General features: G+C 63.5%; 3 protein-coding genes across 4 annotated transcripts; 1 reads left to right on the forward strand and 2 right to left on the reverse strand.

Annotated features, from left to right (window-relative positions):
- Positions 1 to 1,559: 1,559 nt before the first annotated feature.
- LOC128820009 (prosaposin-like) lies at positions 1,560 to 4,156 on the reverse strand. The gene is made up of 6 exons (XM_054000476.1): positions 4,054 to 4,156; positions 3,288 to 3,401; positions 2,705 to 2,829; positions 2,517 to 2,627; positions 2,258 to 2,437; positions 1,560 to 1,662 (listed from the first exon to the last, which is right to left on the reverse strand). The coding sequence occupies exons 1-5, from the start codon at positions 4,154 to 4,156 to the stop codon at positions 2,270 to 2,272; spliced, it is 621 nt and encodes a 206-aa protein (XP_053856451.1). The 3' UTR covers positions 1,560 to 1,662; positions 2,258 to 2,269.
- Positions 4,122 to 10,440, forward strand: POLD2 (DNA polymerase delta 2, accessory subunit). Its single transcript, XM_054000536.1, has 11 exons — positions 4,122 to 4,205; positions 4,935 to 5,177; positions 7,688 to 7,809; positions 8,364 to 8,487; positions 8,556 to 8,670; positions 8,836 to 9,034; positions 9,147 to 9,227; positions 9,522 to 9,679; positions 9,785 to 9,912; positions 9,989 to 10,090; positions 10,169 to 10,440. Exons 2-11 carry the CDS (start codon positions 4,958 to 4,960, stop codon positions 10,324 to 10,326), a joined length of 1,407 nt encoding a protein of 468 aa, XP_053856511.1. The 5' UTR covers positions 4,122 to 4,205; positions 4,935 to 4,957; the 3' UTR covers positions 10,327 to 10,440.
- On the reverse strand, positions 10,429 to 17,367 carry AEBP1 (AE binding protein 1). Of its 2 annotated transcripts, none has more exons than XM_054000500.1 (21): positions 17,112 to 17,367; positions 16,608 to 17,003; positions 16,283 to 16,354; positions 15,788 to 15,859; positions 15,594 to 15,680; positions 14,951 to 15,067; positions 14,755 to 14,844; positions 14,467 to 14,529; positions 14,313 to 14,387; positions 14,117 to 14,226; positions 13,902 to 14,041; positions 13,728 to 13,812; positions 13,510 to 13,654; positions 13,331 to 13,419; positions 12,944 to 13,067; positions 12,669 to 12,865; positions 12,214 to 12,393; positions 11,797 to 12,136; positions 11,568 to 11,707; positions 11,395 to 11,494; positions 10,429 to 11,298 (listed from the first exon to the last, which is right to left on the reverse strand). In XM_054000500.1, the coding sequence occupies exons 1-21, from the start codon at positions 17,335 to 17,337 to the stop codon at positions 10,766 to 10,768; spliced, it is 3,381 nt and encodes a 1,126-aa protein (XP_053856475.1). In that variant the 5' UTR covers positions 17,338 to 17,367; the 3' UTR covers positions 10,429 to 10,765. The 2 variants fall into 2 exon arrangements, with proteins under 2 accessions (XP_053856475.1, XP_053856474.1); XM_054000499.1 differs by having other exon boundaries at positions 14,951 to 15,070.
- Positions 17,368 to 17,853: the final 486 nt, after the last annotated feature.

Below are 17,853 nucleotides of genomic sequence, written 5' to 3' on the forward strand. Positions count from 1 at the left end.
CTCCCTCCCCCCTCCTCACACAGCTGCAGCAAGGGGGGCTCCAGCACACCCCAGTCCTTTTGCTGGGAGAAAGCCCCCCCAAGGGAGTTGGCCTAGGGATAAGGGGCTCTTTGGGGGGGATTTCAGGGTAGAGGAGCTCCCCACCAGTGATCCCTGGGGTGCAGAGGCTGACCAGAGTGCAGCAGAAATTGGCCACATGGAGGAGGGCATACTGGGGGGATCCCCTCCAGCCATGTCCCCACCCGTGTTCCCTGAAAGGTCTGGGGCATCCCAGAGATTTGAGTTCACCACAGGGTCTGGAGCAGAGTATTGGGGTCCCTCTAGGGGTCATGGGCACCCCAGGGTGTTGGGGATCCTTCCTTTAGGGATCTGGCAGTACCAGAGCATATTGTGGTTCTCTGAAGGCTCTGGAAGCAACACAGGGTTTTGGGCCACTCTGAGAGTCTGGAGCAGCCCAGGGTGGAGGGGTCCTCTTGGGACACCACAGGGTGTTGGGATCCCTTTGGGGATTTGGGGCACTCCAGGGTCTGGGGCCAGCTCGGGTGTTGGGGTCAGCCTGAAGGTATGGGTTATAGCTGTGATATCTGGGGCCAGCCAGGGGGGTCTGGGGGTGCCCTGGGACACAGGGGCACCCAGGATCTAGGGCCATCTCGAGGTGCTGGGGTACCTCTTGGGCATCTGGGACCACCTGGGGGGACTGGATCACCACAGGGTATGGGGCCAGCCCGGGGGGCTGTGACTACCGAGGGACCTTGGTGTCCTCGCAAAGTGCAGGGTCACCCCGTGGCTGGGACTGCACATTGAAGGGCTGGAGACACAGGGGGCGTCCGTGTCACTCCAAGGGACAAAGCCACACAGCGTGCTGCTCCTGAAGGCCCTGGATCTGTGGGTGGCACTGGGATCCCACAGCTCACTGCGGGAGGAGCAGGGGATCTCTCTGCTCTGCTCCGCTGCAGCCCTCAGCCTGCAGGATTCCCTGCGTTCTGATTGGTTTGCACAGAAAGGCATCCTTGAGCTCTGATTGGTGGCAGCCCTCAGACACCTGTTCTGATTGGCTGGGGACAAACAGAAGAGATTCCCTGCACTGCAATTGGCTGGAATTAAAGGAAAAAAAAAAAAAAAAAAAAGGGTGCAGAACTCCCTGTGCTCTGATTGGCTGGGGCTGCAGAAGGGATTCCCTGTGCTCTGATTGGCTGGCGCTGCAGAAGGGATTCCCGGTGCTCAGCTGGGTCAGTGCCAATGCCGGGCAGCGAGGATGGTCCCAAGCCCACAGCAGTGCCGGTGACAAGTGGATGACAGGTACCAGTGCCAAGTGCAGGGACAGCTGCAGTGCCAGGCACAGGGTGCTGTGAGGGGACAGTGAGAGCCAGGACCGCCCAGGTGTGCAAAGGGAACCGCTCACTCCAACCCACATGAGACGCATCCCCACACTAACACTGCCACCTTCAGTGTCACCTTGGCCCTGCTGGGGGCAGGCCAGGGCCAGGCTGTCCCCTGCCAGGGCCTGGTGCCATGCACCCTTGTCACCGTGTCCCCCCAAGGCAGACAAACAAGACCCAGAAGCCAGAGGAGGGACTTTACTGAGGGGGAGGGGGATGGCAAGGCTGTGGGGGCATCAGGGGCTGGAGGAGCATCAGGGTTTGGGGGCACTCGGGGCTGTGCCTGTGGAGAGAGGAAAGAGCAGGGGGTGAGCCAGGGGCCAGCGGAAGCAGCTTCTCCAGCCTTCCCCCTGCTCTACCATGCACTGCGGGGCGACCTGGCTCACCCCCACCCTACAGCGCTGCAGCAGGGAAGGTTCAGAAAACACAAGCACACTCCCACCCCTCCAGCAGGCGTGGGGTGAGGGATGCAGGGTGCAAAGTGCAGGATGCAGAGGGGGGATGTGGGGTGCAGGATGCAGGGTTCAGGATCAGGATGCAGGGTGCAGGATCAGGATGCAGGGTGCAGGATCAGGATGCAGGATCAGGATGCGGGGTGTAGGATCAGGATGCGGGGTGCAGGATACAGGGTTCAGGACACAGTGTAGGACTGGGACAGGGAGTGCAGGACATTTGGTGCAGGATCACGATATGGGTGCAGGATGTGGGTTCGGGTGCAGGACACAGTGCAGGACAGGGGGTGTGGGATTACCATGCAGAGTGCAGGATCAGGATGTGGGGTGCAGGGCACAGGGTATGGGACATGGGGTATGGGATGGGATGCAGGATATGAGGTGCAGGACACAGGATGCAGGATCAGGATAGAGGTGGGCACTGACCGTGGCCACTGCTCAGGACCGGCAGATGCCCATGGCAGTGCAGATGTCCCGGGGCGTGTCCCCGTTCTGAAGCTCCTCCTTGATCTGGTCCCGGTACTTGTTCATCAACCGCTGGCACACCTTGCCCAGGACCCGGCCCAGCATCCGGCAGCCCTTCTGCAGGGCTGCTGCCACGGCCAACTGCCAAAGCCACCACAGGTCAGGGGGCCAGAGGGAGAGGGCCCCCAGCCCGGCCCCCCAGACCCTCATCACCCCTCACCTCGTCGGGGTTGTCACCTGCCAGAGACTGTATCTTCTTCAGGACCTTGGTGCACAGGCTGCACTTAATCCCCCTGCCCTGCCCCACGCCGTCCCCGTCAGCCACATTCCCCTGTGGGGACACAAACATCCTCAGGGCTGCCTGGACCCCTGGGTGGCCCTGGCAGTACTTGGGGCTGGGGGGCTCACCAGGGCCAGGCTGTCGCGGAGGTGCTGGCACTGCTGCTCCCAGCCACAGCGCGCGGCCATGGCCGTGTCCCAGCACCAGGACGCTGGGTCACCCTGGCAGGGCGGGGGAGCCGTGGCCTGTGCTGCTGCACGGGGACAGGACAGTGAGTGTGGCTGCAGGCTGGGTGCCCATCACTGAGGTCCCCAGACCCTAAACCACCAGCCCCAGGTATTCAGCCCCATCCCCACCACCCCTCCTGCCTGTACTCACATCCTTCTGTTCCCACCGTCCCTAGGTCGCCATGCAGACCCTGTCCCCAACACCCCCAGGTGCCAGTCCCAACATGGGCACCAAGCCCATCCCTGCCACCCCCAGGTGCTTGTTCCCCATCCCCACAGGCCCCCCCCATCCTTCCTGCCTGTCCCCCTGTCCTCCTTCCCACCTCCCTGAGTGCTTGTCCCTACACAGACCCCATGCCCATCACACACAGGTCCCCACACAGATCCCAGCCCCCCAGCTCAATCATCCAGGCTGCCATCCCCATGGTCCCCACGTGTCCTGTCCCCTCCACCTCGGGGTGACCATCAGGAGGGTCCCCATTACCTGCCAGCAGCAGCAGCAGCAGCAGGAAGGTGGCAGCCATGGTAAGCCCACGGAGCCGACAGCAGGTCACTGACAGCGAGTGACTGCCTGCATCCTGACACCTCTTATAGATGGCTGCGGGGGCGGGGGACCAAAACCCCAAAACCCCTCAAAACTGAGCACGGCTGCTCCCCAGGGCCCTTCCTGCCTCACAGCTCCACCCCGCAGGAAAGGGTTACGGGGGGGACATGGGGGAGCTCAGCACCCCCAGCCTCGCCCCTCAGGGAAATCCACTAAGTGTGGGGCGCAAGGGGTGGCCAGACCCCGAGATCTGTCCCGAGACCGGGAGGCCTGTCCCGGGTCCTCCTCGGCCCCCTCCGGGCTCTGGGGAGCCCAAGAGCTCAGTGTCCCGGCGGGGTCCGTCCCGGTGTCCCCTCTGGGGTCGGTCACGGTGTGCCCTTCACCCCACGGCTTCCGAGGGGCCCCGGGTCGGGCGTCGGTGTCCCGCTGTCCCGGTGTCTCTCTGTCCCGGTGTCCGTCCCGCTGTCCCGCTGCCCTCCATGTCCCCTCCCTGCCCCCCCCCCCCGGTCCCCTCCATGTCCCCTCCCGGTCCCCTCCATGTGCCCTGCATGTCCCCTCCCTGTACCCCCTCCCGGTTTCCTCCGTGTCCCCTCCGTGTCCCCTCCATGTCCCTTCAATGACCCTTCCCTGTCCCCATCCCGGTCCCCTCCCGGTTTCCTCTGTGTCCCCTCCGTGTCCCTTCCCGGTCCCCTCGCGCCGCCCCCACCCCGCAGCGTTCTCGCGGCGGCTGTGACGTCACTTGGCCGCGCGGCGCGCAACTTTCGCGTTCGCAGCGTTCGCGCCTTTTCCCGCTGCAGCCCCGCCCCCATGGCGGGTACCGGTGCCGGCGGCGACCCTCGGCCTCTGACCCCTCAGCCCGTACGTGACCGGCGGAAACCCGGGCCGCGGCTGAGCGGCTGTCCCCGAGTGGGAGCGGGGGAGGCCCGGCTGGGGGGCCGGGGGGATCTCGAGCGGTCTGCAGGATGAGGGGGGCTGGGGGATCCTGTGGGGTCTGCAGCCTGAGCGGGGCCGGGGGATCCTGTGAGGTCTGCGGGTTCAGGGGGGCCGGCGGGATCCTGAGCGGTCTGCAGGTTGGGGGAGGGCCGAGGGATCCTGTGGGGTCTGCAGCCTGACCGGGGTGGGGAGATGCTGTGGGGTCTGCGAGCCCAGGGGTGCTGGGGCGTTGGGGTTGGGGGTCTGGGGGCGGCTCTTGTGTGCTCGGGGGTTGCCGGTGCCAGCGGGGAGGAGGATTGTGCCAGAGGGAGTGTGTTTGCTGGGGGGAGGCGCTGGTGCCTGGGCATGTCCGGGGGGCTGTGCAGGGCCTGGTTCCATCTGGGAGAGGGGCGACCTGCCAAGGTGTGTTTTGTGGGGACTTCAGGTGTCCTGCTCTGGGAGGGGATTGTAGGAGAGGATGGTGCGGTCACCAGGATGAGTTTGGGGATGCCCTGGGTTGGGAGGAGAGGGGAGGAAGGGGGGCTGAGGGGTGTGCAGTGTGCAGAGGGAGGGTCAGACCCGGACATGGTTTGTATTTTGGGGGTGAGGGAGATCATTTTCAGGGGGACTGTTGTGTTTTGGGTGGGACCCAGGTGGGACCCATTTATTTTCCAGACCCATCGTTAGAGCCCCACACCATGTTTGCGGAGCAGGCAGCCCCCACGGCGCAGGGCCTGCTGGCCCCCCCCTCGGCTGAGCCCCCCACCTTCCCCAGGGTGGCCGTGTCGGGCTACTCAGACTGCTCGCAGCCCTTCCAGCTGGGCGAGCGCAGCTTTGCCCGGCAGTACGCCCACATCTACGCCGTGCGCCTCGCCAGCATGCGGCCCAGCCTGGAGCGGCGCGCTCGCAGCCGATGGGGTGAGCCCGGGGAGCCCCTCACCGGGGGATAAAGGGAAAAACACTGCCCTGGGAAAAACAAAACACTGCCCCGGGAAAAACACTGCCCCAGGAAAAGCAAACACTGTCCCGGGAAAAACACTGCCCTGGAAAAACACTGAGGGGCTGGGGCATGTCCAGGGGTGGGGACAAAGCTGGAGCAGCAGGAACGGCTAGAGGGGCTCAGGCTGGAGAAAAGGAGGTTCAGGGGGAACCTTCTGGCTCTCCACAATTTCCTGGCAGGAGGCGGCAGCCAGCGGGAGGGTCGGGCTCTGCTCCCAGGGAAAAGGGACAGAACAAGAGGACACGACCTGAAGTTGCACCAGGAGAGGTTCAAGTTGGATGTTGGGAAAATTCCTTCACGGAGAGGGCTGTCCAGCACTGGCACAGCTGCCCAAGGCAGTGCTGGAGTCCCCATCCCTGGGGGGAAATAACAGCTGTGTGGATGTGGCACTTGGGAGCATAGGTTAGTGGTGGCCTTGGCAACAAACATCTGTGGAGTTGTCTTCAGGTTTTATCTCGGTGTTTGACCAGATTTGTACCTGGAATCCAGAAGTGAGTGTTCCTCAGTCTGGATGTGCCCTGCAGGCATCCCTGGGGGCAAGATCCATCCCTGTTGGGGGGGAGTTCATCCCTGCCAGGCTGGGATCCACCCAGAACCTTCCTGCAACCTGAGCAGCTCCAGTGTACCCAGTTGTGCCAGTCCCCAGCAGCATTTTACCCTTGACAGGGGGTGTGCAGCAGAGCAAGCTCAGCCACCCAGCTCTGGCATGCACAGGAATGATGGGATAATACATTTGCAGCTGGATTATGTGGTAATTCTGCTGCAGCTCCCACCTGGAGTGCTGGCCTTGGGACAAATGCATTCCCCATCACAGATGGAAGGGGGGTGTGGGCAGGGAGAACATGATTGCCTTGGTCACATTGCCCCACACACTTGAGGGAGCAGGAGTTGAGTGTGAGCTTTGTCAGGGTGGGGCTGGGGGGCCCTGGCCAGGAAGTGGGGCACAGGAGGGTGCAGAGGGGTGAGAGGTGCTGGTTGTGCTGGGGGGGGGCTGTTTCCTGTCCTGGGGGGGTTGTGGTTCTGTGGGTGGGACCCTCATGCTCAGAGTTTCCATCCGCGGGATGAAGCAACTTGGGCTCTGCCCCCCCTCCCCGGCCTGAGATCGAATTTCCTTCAGCTTTGCCCTTCTATGGGCAAAAACCCCTTCAGTGGAAGCTTTTGGGCTGGACGCCTGTTCTTGTACTCTCCCAAGCCCCGTGGACCGTGTGGAAGCAAAGCCAGTGCTGGTCCTTGGTTGGCCACCCTGGACTCTGCCAAGTGTGACAGGACCCAGTGGTTTCTAAACTCCACCTCCTGGAGTCCTGGGATGGGACCAGATTTTGGGGTTTGTTTCCCAGCAGGAAGCGCCTGCAGACAAAAATCTGGAGAGCACAGCCCCCTCCCCCCGAACACACATTTTGGGGAGTTTGAGCCAAAAATAAGAAACTTCAACGGGATTGTTTTTGTTCTGACTCAGAGTGTTTGCGTTCCTGGGCTCGGGAATCCATGTTTCCAGTGTGGGGTGCCAGGGATGGCAGTGGGGTGCTCTTCCTGGGACAAGAGTCACGCTCAGCAGTGTGTGATGAGCAAAGTGGGGTTTTTGGGAGGAGAAACGTCACCCAGAAAGGACGAGGAGCTGGTGCAGGCAGTGTTGTTTTGCGAGAGGAGACCAGGAGCAGGTTCCTTGCTCCTCTCCAGGGCCTGAGGCTCAGGATGGACTTCACAGGCTGGTTTAAACGGGGAATGACAGTACCACGGCCACATACTGGATGGGAGGACACACACTGGATGGGGCTGGAGCACCTCTGCATCCCCAGGAGTGGGTTAACAAGTTTTGGGCTCACCTTGTGGTGAGGGAGATTTTTGCTCCTCAGCCACACAGTGAGTGCAGCTGGGGCTGCGATGCTTCTTGCAGCTCCCGAGGTTCTCCCAGCCTGCATCCCGTGTGGATCCCTGCCTAAAGCCCAGGGACCTGTCAGCATGCCAGCACCTTCTCTGGAAGTGATGGGGATCCTGAATTCCAGCAGGGATCTGGGGCAGAGGATCTGGCCCTGGCAGAGATCAGATTTGGGGGTGTTGAGTGATCTCCTGCCTGTCAGCTGCAGGATGTTTGGGTCATCCCCTGGGTGAAGAGCAGCAACAGCAGCCCGCCCTGCCCAAGGTGCCTCCTGGGCCCTTCCCAGGCAGAGCTGTTACTAGGAGCCGAACACACCATCATGATCCAGCTTCCCCCCCAGCACAGAGGAAATGCCTGCAGGCTTGCAGGCTCTGGAATGCTCCTCGGCCCCATCTGGCCCACACATGTCTGCTGGGCGCCGTGCCTTGAGGAGAAGCAGGAGGCTTCCCAACATTCCCCAGTACCTCAGCGCTGGGGCCCTCCTGCTGCTCCTGCCAGCTCCGCGCTGTGCCCGCTGTCACCCTGAGGCCGCTGACCCCCGGCTCTCCACAGGGAACGACATTGTGGTGCGGAGGCTCTCGGAGCTGCAGGAAGGTGAGGAGTGCTGCGTGGTGGGGACACTCTTCAAGGCCATGCAGCTCCAGCCCTCCATCCTGCAGGAGATCAGCGAGGAGGTAATGGGCTCACCCGCTCCTCCTCTTCCTCCTCCTCCTACTCTGCACAGCTCGAGGGGGAGTTGTGCCTGCATACCAGAGAGCTCAACTGGGCTTCCATGGCTTCCCTGTGCTCGTTGTAGCCAGGGAACTGGCAGAGGTTTGAGCAGGATGGCCTGTGCCCAGCCTGTCCCTGTATGCCACCTTGGTGCCAGCGTGTGTGGATACCTTCCACTAGCCCAGGTTGCTCCAAGCACCATCCAATCTGGCCTTGAACGCTTCCAGGGATTCAGGGGCAGCTACAGCTGCTCTGGGCAACCTGTGCCAGGCCCTCACTACCCTCACATTCCTTCCCCATATCCAATCTAAACCCACCCTTTGTCCATCTGTTCCCCCTGCCTGCCTGCCACCACTCTTGCTCAGTGAGTGAAACCGGCCCATCCAGGCAGTTCCAGCTGCCAGGACCCCAAACTGGGGTGTTGGCTGTACTGGTGGTGGGGGGCTGGGGTTGGGAAGGGTCCTTGGGGGCTGCTGGTCCTTGCTGAGGTTATAAAGCTATCTCTGTGCCCTCGCAGCACAACCTGGTGCCTCAGCCACCCCTGCCCAAGTACATCCAGCCCTCTGACGAGCTGATGCTGGAGGATGAGCTGCAGCGGATCAAGCTGGAAGGAGCCATTGACGTGCAGAGGCTGGTGACAGGTAAGGGACAGCGGTGGCTCTGTGGTGGCAGCTGCCCTGCCAGGGGCTGACCACCTGCTGTGCCGTAGGGACCATCGTGGCTGTGTACGGCTGTGAGCAGGACGACGGCAGGTTCCTGGTGAAGGATCACTGCTTCGCTGACCTGCCGCCACCGCTGCCCTGGAGCGGGCCCAGCTCCGACCGGTGAGGCAGCAGCCGCAGGACTGGGGCTGGCACTGTGTCCCTGCTGTGTCCCTGAGCCCCTTGTGCCAAGGGGGCTGGCAGGGGGTCTGGGCTCCCTGCCCCAGCTCTCTGCAGCCCCTAAGTTTGGGAGCATGGCACACTGCCTGAGCCTCTCCGTACATCCAGGTTCGTGCTGCTGGCCTCGGGGCTGGGGCTGGGCAGCGTGAGTGGGGAGGCCCTGCTGAGCACACAGCTGCTGGTAGATGTGGTGACAGGGCAGCTGGGTGCAGAGGGCGAGCAGAGCTGCGCTGCCCACATCACCCGTGTCATTCTGGCCGGGAATCTGCTGAGCCAGAACACCCAGAGCCGAGACACCCTCAACAAGGTACGGCAAGCAGAGGGCCGCGGCCTCGCCGTGCTTCTGGGGTGCTGGGAGGGTGTGGGGAGGGGGCAGAAGAGATGCAGGGTTGTCCCTCACTGTCTTCCTGCTTACCCAGGCCAAGTACTTGACCAAGAAGACGCAGGCTGCAAGTGTGGAGGCTGTGAAGGTGCTGGATGAGATCCTGCTGCAGCTCTGTGTGGGTGCTTGGGGTTGGCCAGGAAATTGGGTTCCTCTGAGGGAGGGAGCCTTGTTCCTGAGTCCGGGGTGCCGAGTGGCAAAACCCCCTTCCCCTGCACCCAACTTCCCTTTGAGCACCCCATATGGGGAGGCAGATCATACCCAGCTCCAAATCCTTCTCCTGGGATCTGGCCTCCTCGGTGAAGCCAGGCGGGGTGTCCTGGGGAAAAGAAGAAGAGGTGACAGCAGGGCTTTGCTCTGAGCCCCCTTGGAAGGCACTTTGGCCACCCAGTTGATCCCGCTCTACCCACAGACCTCGGTGCCTGTGGATGTGATGCCCGGCGAGTTTGACCCCACCAACTACACGCTGCCACAGCAGCCCCTGCACCGCTGCATGCTGCCCCTGGCCAGTGCCTATGCCACCCTGCGCCTCGTCACCAACCCCTACCAGGCCAGCCTGGACGGTGTCAGGTAAGCAAACCTACCAGCTCTGCTGGCTGTCAGTGGTGTGGGACCATGGGACACGTCCTGGCGTGTCCAGCATCTAAAGCTCCCCTTCTTTCCTCCATAATGTAGGTTTTTAGGGACATCAGGACAAAACATCAGTGATATCTTCAAATACAGCAGCATGGACGACTACCTGGAGATCCTGGAGTGGACATTGCTGGCGGGACACATCAGCCCCACGGCCCCAGACACACTAGGTATGGTGAGGGCTGGGGGGTTGTTGAATGGGAGGGCTTTCCCAGGGGCTCCCCCCCTAATTCCCATCTTCCACAGGCTGTTACCCATTCTACAAATCTGACCCATTTATCCTCACCGAGTGCCCTCACGTCTACTTCTGCGGCAATGCGCCCCATTTCCAGAGCAAGCTGCTCCAAGGTGGGTCTCGCAGCACCCCCAGATTTTTCTGGGGGCTGCTGGGGGGCTCCTCTGCCTGACACCCACCTGTGTTTGCAGGGAAGGAGGGGCGGCGGGTGCTGCTGGTGACGGTGCCAGACTTCAGCGCCACGCAGACCGCCTGCCTCGTCAACCTGCGCGACCTCAGCTGCCAGCCCATCACCTTCTCCAGCTTTGGGGCTGACAGCGAGGATGGGGACATGGACCTTGGACACTGACCACAGGGAGGCACAGACTCCACAAGGGGTCCTGGCACCCACTGCCTTTGTCTGTCCTCTGGGAGGGTGACAGAGCTGGGGAAGCACTGGAGGGACAAGATGTTCTTACCAATATAACTTGATTTATTTGTGTAACAAAAACTGTATGGAGGGGAGAAAGGCTGTGCCCGCCTCCATGGGCTCTACCCAGGAGAGCAGTACCACCCCTGCCACCCCACTGGGAAACGGACAGTGGGCTGGCACTGCCCAGCTCCGAGGGATGGGGTAGCATGTCCCTGACAGCACCCAGCTGTTGGCGACAATGCCTGCAGTCCTTGGAAGCAGCAAGGTGAGGGGCTGGAGCCCACCTGGAACAGCTGCCTGGGCTCAGGGAAGATGTCGGAAGTGGATGCCAAAGCGTCCGACCATGGCTTGAAGCAGAGTGAGAGGTCAAGTGTCCCTAGTCCCCAAAGTTCACGGTGTAGGTTTCGGCCGTGGTGAAGGGCTGTGCCGTCCCCGTGTGTAACTCCCAGCCTTCAGTCTCTGTCACCAGCTCGGTGACCACCTCTGTCTCGGTGTCCATCTCCCAGGTGCCAGCAGTGGGCGGCTCCTGGCTCCAGGGCGCGTAGGCCGTGCTGCTGAAGGGGAAGGGCAGGGCCGTGGTGGGCAGCGGGGCCGAGGTACCGTTGAGGCGCCGCAGCCGCATCTGCTCCCGCAGCCGCATGCGGTGCCGCAGACGCATCCGCAGGCGCAGGCGCTCACGGGGCGTCATGGGCCGGCCAGGCACCACGCGGCGGATCGGCCGGTTCCCGTTCATGGCCATGATCTCACGGATGCGCTTCCAGTTGGAGCGGGACAGGACGAAGTTGCACTGGGTGGCCCCGATGTCGTAGAGGACGTGACAAGTCTTGACGCTGGGGTTGTAGCCCTCGGCCCGCGCTGACACGCGGTACTCACCCGGGTTCAGGATGCGCCAGTAGTCCCCGCCGCTGGCTGCAGATACGGGGGGCAGCGGGGTGGGGTGGGGGTGGTGCTGCCAGTGCCCTGCCAGCACCTCACAGTGCCCTGCCAGCACCTCACAGTGCCTACCTGTCCTGACGTTGTGGTTGATGCCCCCCACCACAATGGTGGCATTGGCTATGGGCTCTCCCTGCTGGTCTGTCACCACACCCTTGATTCCCCGGTGGATCTGGGTGAGGAAAAGGGATGAGTGGAACTGTGTGGGACAGGTGGGGCAGCTGTGGTCATGTCCCAGTGCACACCTGCTCCATGAAGGTAAGCAGAGACTCCTTGTTGTTCTCCCACTCCTGCTGCAGCTCGCTCTCGTGGGGGAACTTGTCACAGCCCAGGTAAATGGAGAGCTCCAGGCAGTTGGTGTGCAGGTAGCTGAAGTCATTCATACCTGCAAGAGCATAGACATGCCCACCCAGGCCCTTGCTCACCTGCCAGTGGTCGGGTTATGGGGCAGCCATGCCACTGGCCCCAACTTACTGCCAGCCCGGGGCCGCCACTTGGCGCCCTGCACGATGCCCATGGCGTCGGTTATGTCCTGTGTGTGGCAGCCCCCACGGAAGGTCTCGGCCATGGTGAGGTGTGCTGAGGCATAGGAGATGGCGAGCCAGCGGAACACGGCGTGGTCGGGCGTCTCCTGCAGCTCGGGGCGCTCATCCTCATAGTCCAGTGGGCGAGGGGCAGCTGCCGGCGTTGGGGGGCTGGGCCGGGCCGTGTCGAAGGGGAAGGACACCAGCTTCTCCCCACCCTGCAGGTTGGCTCCCAGTACGAAGGGGTTCTTGTCCATCCACGCCATGACAGCCCGTGTCTCCACTGCCACCTGTGAGGCAGGCACAGGGCATGAGGTGTCACCCCTTGCCACCCTCTCCCCGCCCCTGTGCCTTGTGCCGCACTCACCGCTGCATCCTCGGACAGGTAGTGCTCCGGGATGGGGATGTGGTGGTTGGGGAACTGGTGGGGCACCAGCCGCCTCTCCTCAGCTGCCCACAGCGCTGAGGCCAGGTCGGGGAAGTTCTCAAAGAGGTCAAAGCCTTCCTCTGTCCAATGGCCCAGTGCCCAATTGCCCAGTTCGGAGCCCTGCGGGCAGCCCAGGGCACTGGTGAGTCCAGGGGGGCTGTGTCCCACCACCCATGTCCCATCCCACTGTTCCTGGTCCCATCCGCTTTTCTGACACATCTCAGGTGTCCAGCTTGGAGCCCTGCAGCCAGTCCAGGGCACTGGTGAGCTGTGAAGGGGGGGCTGCATCCTACTGCTTTGCCATTCCATCCCTCTGCCCCACAGCCCACCCCACATCCTGCCCCACTGCTCCACTGTCCCATCTCACTGCCTCATGGCCCCTGCCACCCCCTCACCGCCTCGTGGGCCAGCTCGTAGCCATCGGGGTTGAGGGACGGGATGAGGTGGATGCGGGTGTCGGTGACCAGGCCCCGCACGCGGGGATTCCCATCCTGGTACTCCTTGCACAGGAACTGCATCAGCAGCAGCAGCAGCTCCCGGCCCAATGCCTCGTTCCCGTGCAGCCCCGCCGTGTACCGGAACTCAGGCTCACCTGGAGGCAGGGGCCGAGGAGGGTCAGCAAACCCCTGGGACCATGGCTGGGGGCCCTAGTCCCTCACACCTCCCTCACCCGTCTCGTGCTCGCCCGGGTTGTCGGAGACCTCCATGGCGTAGATCTTCAGCCCCCGCGAGCTCTTGCCAATGTTGTAGATGCGGGTGATGGTGGGACACTCCTCATTCACCACCTTCATCAGCTGCAGGGTGGGGAGAGATGGGGGCAGTGCTTGGGGGGACAAGCCCACACCCTGCAGAGAATCCCACGCCCATGGAGGATCCCACCCTGTGAAGATGCCCACCACCATGGAAGTGCCCACAACCACAGAGAATGCCATGCCCCAAAGATGCGCTCACCACCACAGAGATGTCCATTCCTCATGGAGGATCCCACAACCATGTGTGCTCCATCCCCTACAGAGGATCCCACCCCTCACCGGATCTGCCCCCCAGCAGTGCCCACCTGCCTCATGTCCTTGTAGGAGTGGTGTCGGAAGTCCAGGTTGTCCGTGGAGGTCACCTCATTCTGCTGGGTGTAGTAGCTGCTGACAGCTGTGGAGGGGACAGGGACACAGCAGCGTGGGATGGCTGCAGAGATCCCACCCCCCCATGGCCCCCAGGCTGCTTCGGGGTGACTGTTACCAGAGAGGGGGCACCCCAGGACCTCAAGGCGCAGGCAGAGGCTCCCATTCCAGCGCTGGGGGTAGATGCGGATGTACCGGGCCACCATTGGCTCAGGGAACTCGCTCAGCACCGGCGTGTCCTTGTCCACATTGCCGTAAAACATCTGCCCAGGAGGGAGAGATGTACCCAAGAGGCTCCCCATGGTTGCCATGTCACCCACCCAGAACAGTCCCCACCATCTCCTCGTAGCCATTGCTGTACATCACCCAGTGCTGGCTGTCATTGCTGAAGCCCACGTAGAAGCTGGTGACAAAGTCATCGCTGTGGGAGGACAGGGACAGGTTGGGACAGGGGGTCCCCACACTGCTCCCCTGCCCCACGTCCCCAGCTCCAGCCCCAGGTGCCCGTACTGGATCTGGGAGTCGCGGCCCTGCGTGATGACCCCGGTGAACATGGTGATGCGGCGCGTGTCCACCTCGAGCCAGTGTGCCCGGCTGTCGTCCTCGGCACACCACGCCCCGTCGAAGAAATCGTCCTCGTTGGTGCCCGCCTGGGGAGCAGGGAGTGGGGCGTGGGCGGGGGTGTCACCGAGATCCCCGGGGTGGGCGCTGGGTGTGACTCTCACCTGCATGTTGAGGCGGCCACGCTGTGCACCCAGGCCGTGACGCAGCATGGAGGAGGCCAGGATCTGGTCGTCCTCGATGCGGTGGGACTCCAGCCCAATTGGGGGACACCCTGGGGACAGCAGGAGGTGATGGGCTTCCCCACCCACCAGGCAGGGTGTCCCTGTCCCCTGTCACCCCAGGAATGGGGACACTCACTTTTCTTCTCTGCTGGAGGGCCCCATTCCTCCTCATCTGGATCCCACTTCTTTCCTCCTGTTTTTTGGGGTTTTCCTGGCAAAGGAAAAGGCACAGTGAGAGGGGCAGGGGCAGGGACAGGTGTGAGGGGACAGGAATGGGGGCTGGCACCCACCTTTGCGGTCCTGGCCCTTCTCCTCTGCCCAGCGCTCCTCCTCCTCCTCTTTCTTGGGCTTCGCTGTTGGTGAGGTGACACCCACCCCAGGGACGTGACACCAGTCCCAGGAACATGCCACCCACCCCAAGAATGTGACACCCACTGTGGGGATGGAACCCAGCCCAGGGACACACCACACTCCCTGTGGCTCTGCCATCGACCCTGGGGCACACGTGCCCACCATGGGCACATCACCCCCATCACCGGCCCCTGCCCACCCTGCCCAGCCCCCTCCACCCCTCTCACAGGGTCTGATTTTCTCCTCATCTGTCTCCATCCTGTCCTCTTTGTCTGGGTGCTCGTGGGGCTTCGTGGGGGGGGGCAGCCCGTAGGTCCCTGGGGGGCACAGCATGGGGGGCTGGGCCAGCCTTCTGGAGATGGGGGGCAGGGATGGGGATGTTGGGGTGCTGGGCTGCCCCATCCCTCCCGGGTCCTCACTCACACTCATCGTAGTCCGGTGGCTCGAAGCCCTCGCCGTAGTCCCCTTCGGTCACTGGGCCAGGCAGGGGGGGCTGCGGGAGGGGCCGTGGGGGGGGCTGTGGGGGGGGCTCCTCCGGCTCTGCTTGGGGGAGGGGAGGGAAGGGGCTGTGCTGGAGATGGGGAGGCAGTGAGGGTCCCCATGCCCCTGCAGGGTGCCCCCTGTCCCCTATGGGGTCCCTATGGGGTCAGCCCCCCCCCTCGGGCACCCACATTTCCCTTTCGGGTTCCCAGGTACCGTGAGGTCCCCATGTCCCCACCAGACCCCTCTGTATCCCTGTAACTGGGATGCCCATGCCCCCAAGAGATCCCCACAAGTGTCCCCCCAGGAGTCCCCCATGCTCCAGTGGGAACTCCATGTCCCTACAGGGTTCTCCATGCCCCCACAGGGTGCCCATGTCCCTGCAGGACCCCTCTGTATCCCCTCAGGAGCCCCGTGCCACCAAGAGATCCCCACACCCCCACAGGGTCCCTTATGCTGTCCCTATGTTCATCCCAGCTCCAGGCTGCCCCAAAATGCTGCTTCTCTGGGTTCCCAAGGCTGCGGGCTGTCCCCCACGCTCACCCTGAGCAGTGCCAGCCCCCCATGTTCCCATCCTGCCACGTACGCGTCTCCTCGGGCTGGGGCCAGACCCGCTCAGGTCTCCTCCTGCTCGGGGGCTTGGGGGGCTTCTGCTGCCGCCGGACAAACTCGACTGGGGACACAGAGGGGGGCACTGGCTTTGTGCAGAGAGGCAGGGGGGACGTGCCCTCCATCCCTCCCTGTGGGCCCGGTGCCCCCGGGCACTGCCCAGCACCGTACAGTCCTCATAGTCCTCCCGCTCCAGCTGCTCATTGTAGTCCAGGGTCGGGGGCTCCGGCTCCTCGGGCACCTCTGCGGAGAAGGGGCACGGGGTGGCACTGGGTTGCAGGCAGGGGACAGCAGGGAGGTGGCACTTGAGGACAGGAAGGAGGCCCTGAGGTAAGGGTGATGGTCCTGGGCACAGAGGAGGTGGCACTTGGGAGCAGGGAATTAGTCCAGAGCGCAGTGGGGTGCAGGGAGATGGTGCTGGGACAAAGGAAGGTGACATAGGGGTGCAGGAAGGTAGCATTTGGGAACAAGGAGGTGGCCCATGTTGCAGGAGCATGGCCTTGGGGAGCTGGGACATAACATTGGGGTGCAGGAAGGTGACATTTGGGGACAGGGAGGTAGTCCCAAGACACAAGGAGATAGCCACTGGGTGCAGAGCAGTAGCCCTGGCCTGCAGAGGCGTGTCCCCAAGACATGGGGTGGCAGCCCTGGGGACTGGGCACTCACCTGGCTGGGAATCAGGGTTCCAGTCCTCCCGGCCCAGCCCCCAGCGCTCATTTGGTGGCTCTTCCAGCTTTCCTGGGGACAGAGACAGAATGAGGGGCTGGCACGGCCTCCCAGGCCCCTGTCCTGGCCCCCCTCCCTGCCCCATAGGGGGAAGAAAATCCCATGGGAAGGAAAGTGGGAGGACAGAGGGGAAACCCAAGGGGACAAAGCCCGGCCAGCTGTAGGTGCTGCCAAGGCAGTGGGCAGGATGTGGGGTGAAACTCTGCTGGGCTGAGACCTCCCACCCAACCTCACTGGTGGCAAGATGGGTGTCCCCAAAACTCACCTCGGACACCTCCATCCTCCTCCTCCTTCTCCTTGCGAGAAGGCTCCAGGAACTCGGGTATCTCTTCATCCTCCTTGCCCTGTGAAGGCTGTTGGATAGTGGGGGGGCTTGGTGGCACTGGTGGCTTCTTGCCAGAGGATTTGTTGGCCTTGGGTGGCTTCTCCTTGGGCTTTTTGGAGCCTTTTGGGGGTTTTTCAGAGCCCCTTGGGTTTTTTTCTGAGCCTTTTGGTGGCTTTTCCTTGGATTTCTTGGGGGGTTTGTTCTTGCCCTGGTCCTTATCCTTGACCTTGTCCTTATCCTTCTTGGGGCCCCGGGGTCTCTCCTTAGGCTTCTTGGGGGTTTTTTCCTTCTTCCCCTTCCTGGGTTTCTCAGGCTCCGGCAGCGACCCCGGAGAGTCTGAGGGGACAGGAGGGGGAACAGCCACCCCGAGGCAGGGTGAGCGTGGCGGGGCCGGGCTGCAGAAAGCCCCATCCCGCCAGCCCCGTTCCCCGGAGGATCACTCACCCGTGCCGGTGCCGATGCTGAGGTCGGTGCCGAAGCCCAGCTCAGTACCGTCCCCGTCCCGGTCCCCGCCGTCCCCGGGTCCAAGGAAACCCCGCAGAAACTCCTCAATCTCGGCGTCGGTGAGCGCGGGGGGGCCCGGGGTTGCCCCCGGTGCCGGTACCGGCAGCAGCGGCAGCAGCGCGGCCGTCAGCAGGAGGCAGGAGCGGGGCGGCCCCGCCGGGACCATCGCGCTCCGCACCGGCCCCGCTCCCCAAGAGCCCCGAGAGCCCCGGACGGGCGGGCCGGGGGCGGTGCTGCGGCCGGGGGCGGCACCGAGCAGCGGCGGCGCCCGCGGGATCCGCTCGGCGCCGGCGATTAACGGGACCGGGATGGCACTGAACGGGACGGGAACCGACACTGGTACTGTCGCCGGCCTGGTACTGGCACTGCACCGGGACCGCCGGGAACCCGCACTGACACCGCGCGGGACTGGCACCGGGACATCGGCACCGGGACTGGGACTAGCACCGGGACACCGGCACCGGACTGCCTGGGACTGGTACTGAGCCCACACCGGCGCCGTGAGGGGCCTGGCTTGCAGGGCCTGGGGACCAGCACGACACCGGTGCCACAAGCCCAGCCTCACGTGCCTGGCCCCGGGGCTGGCACCGACACCGCGCTCCCAGCACGGGCGGGCACACAGCACACGCCTGTTTCCCGTATCCAGCACCGCCTGTGCCCCCGTACCCCGGCACCTCCTGTA

This window comes from Vidua macroura, chromosome 28 (genome assembly GCF_024509145.1).
Source record: "Vidua macroura isolate BioBank_ID:100142 chromosome 28, ASM2450914v1, whole genome shotgun sequence".
Lineage (NCBI taxonomy): Eukaryota > Metazoa > Chordata > Aves > Passeriformes > Viduidae > Vidua > Vidua macroura.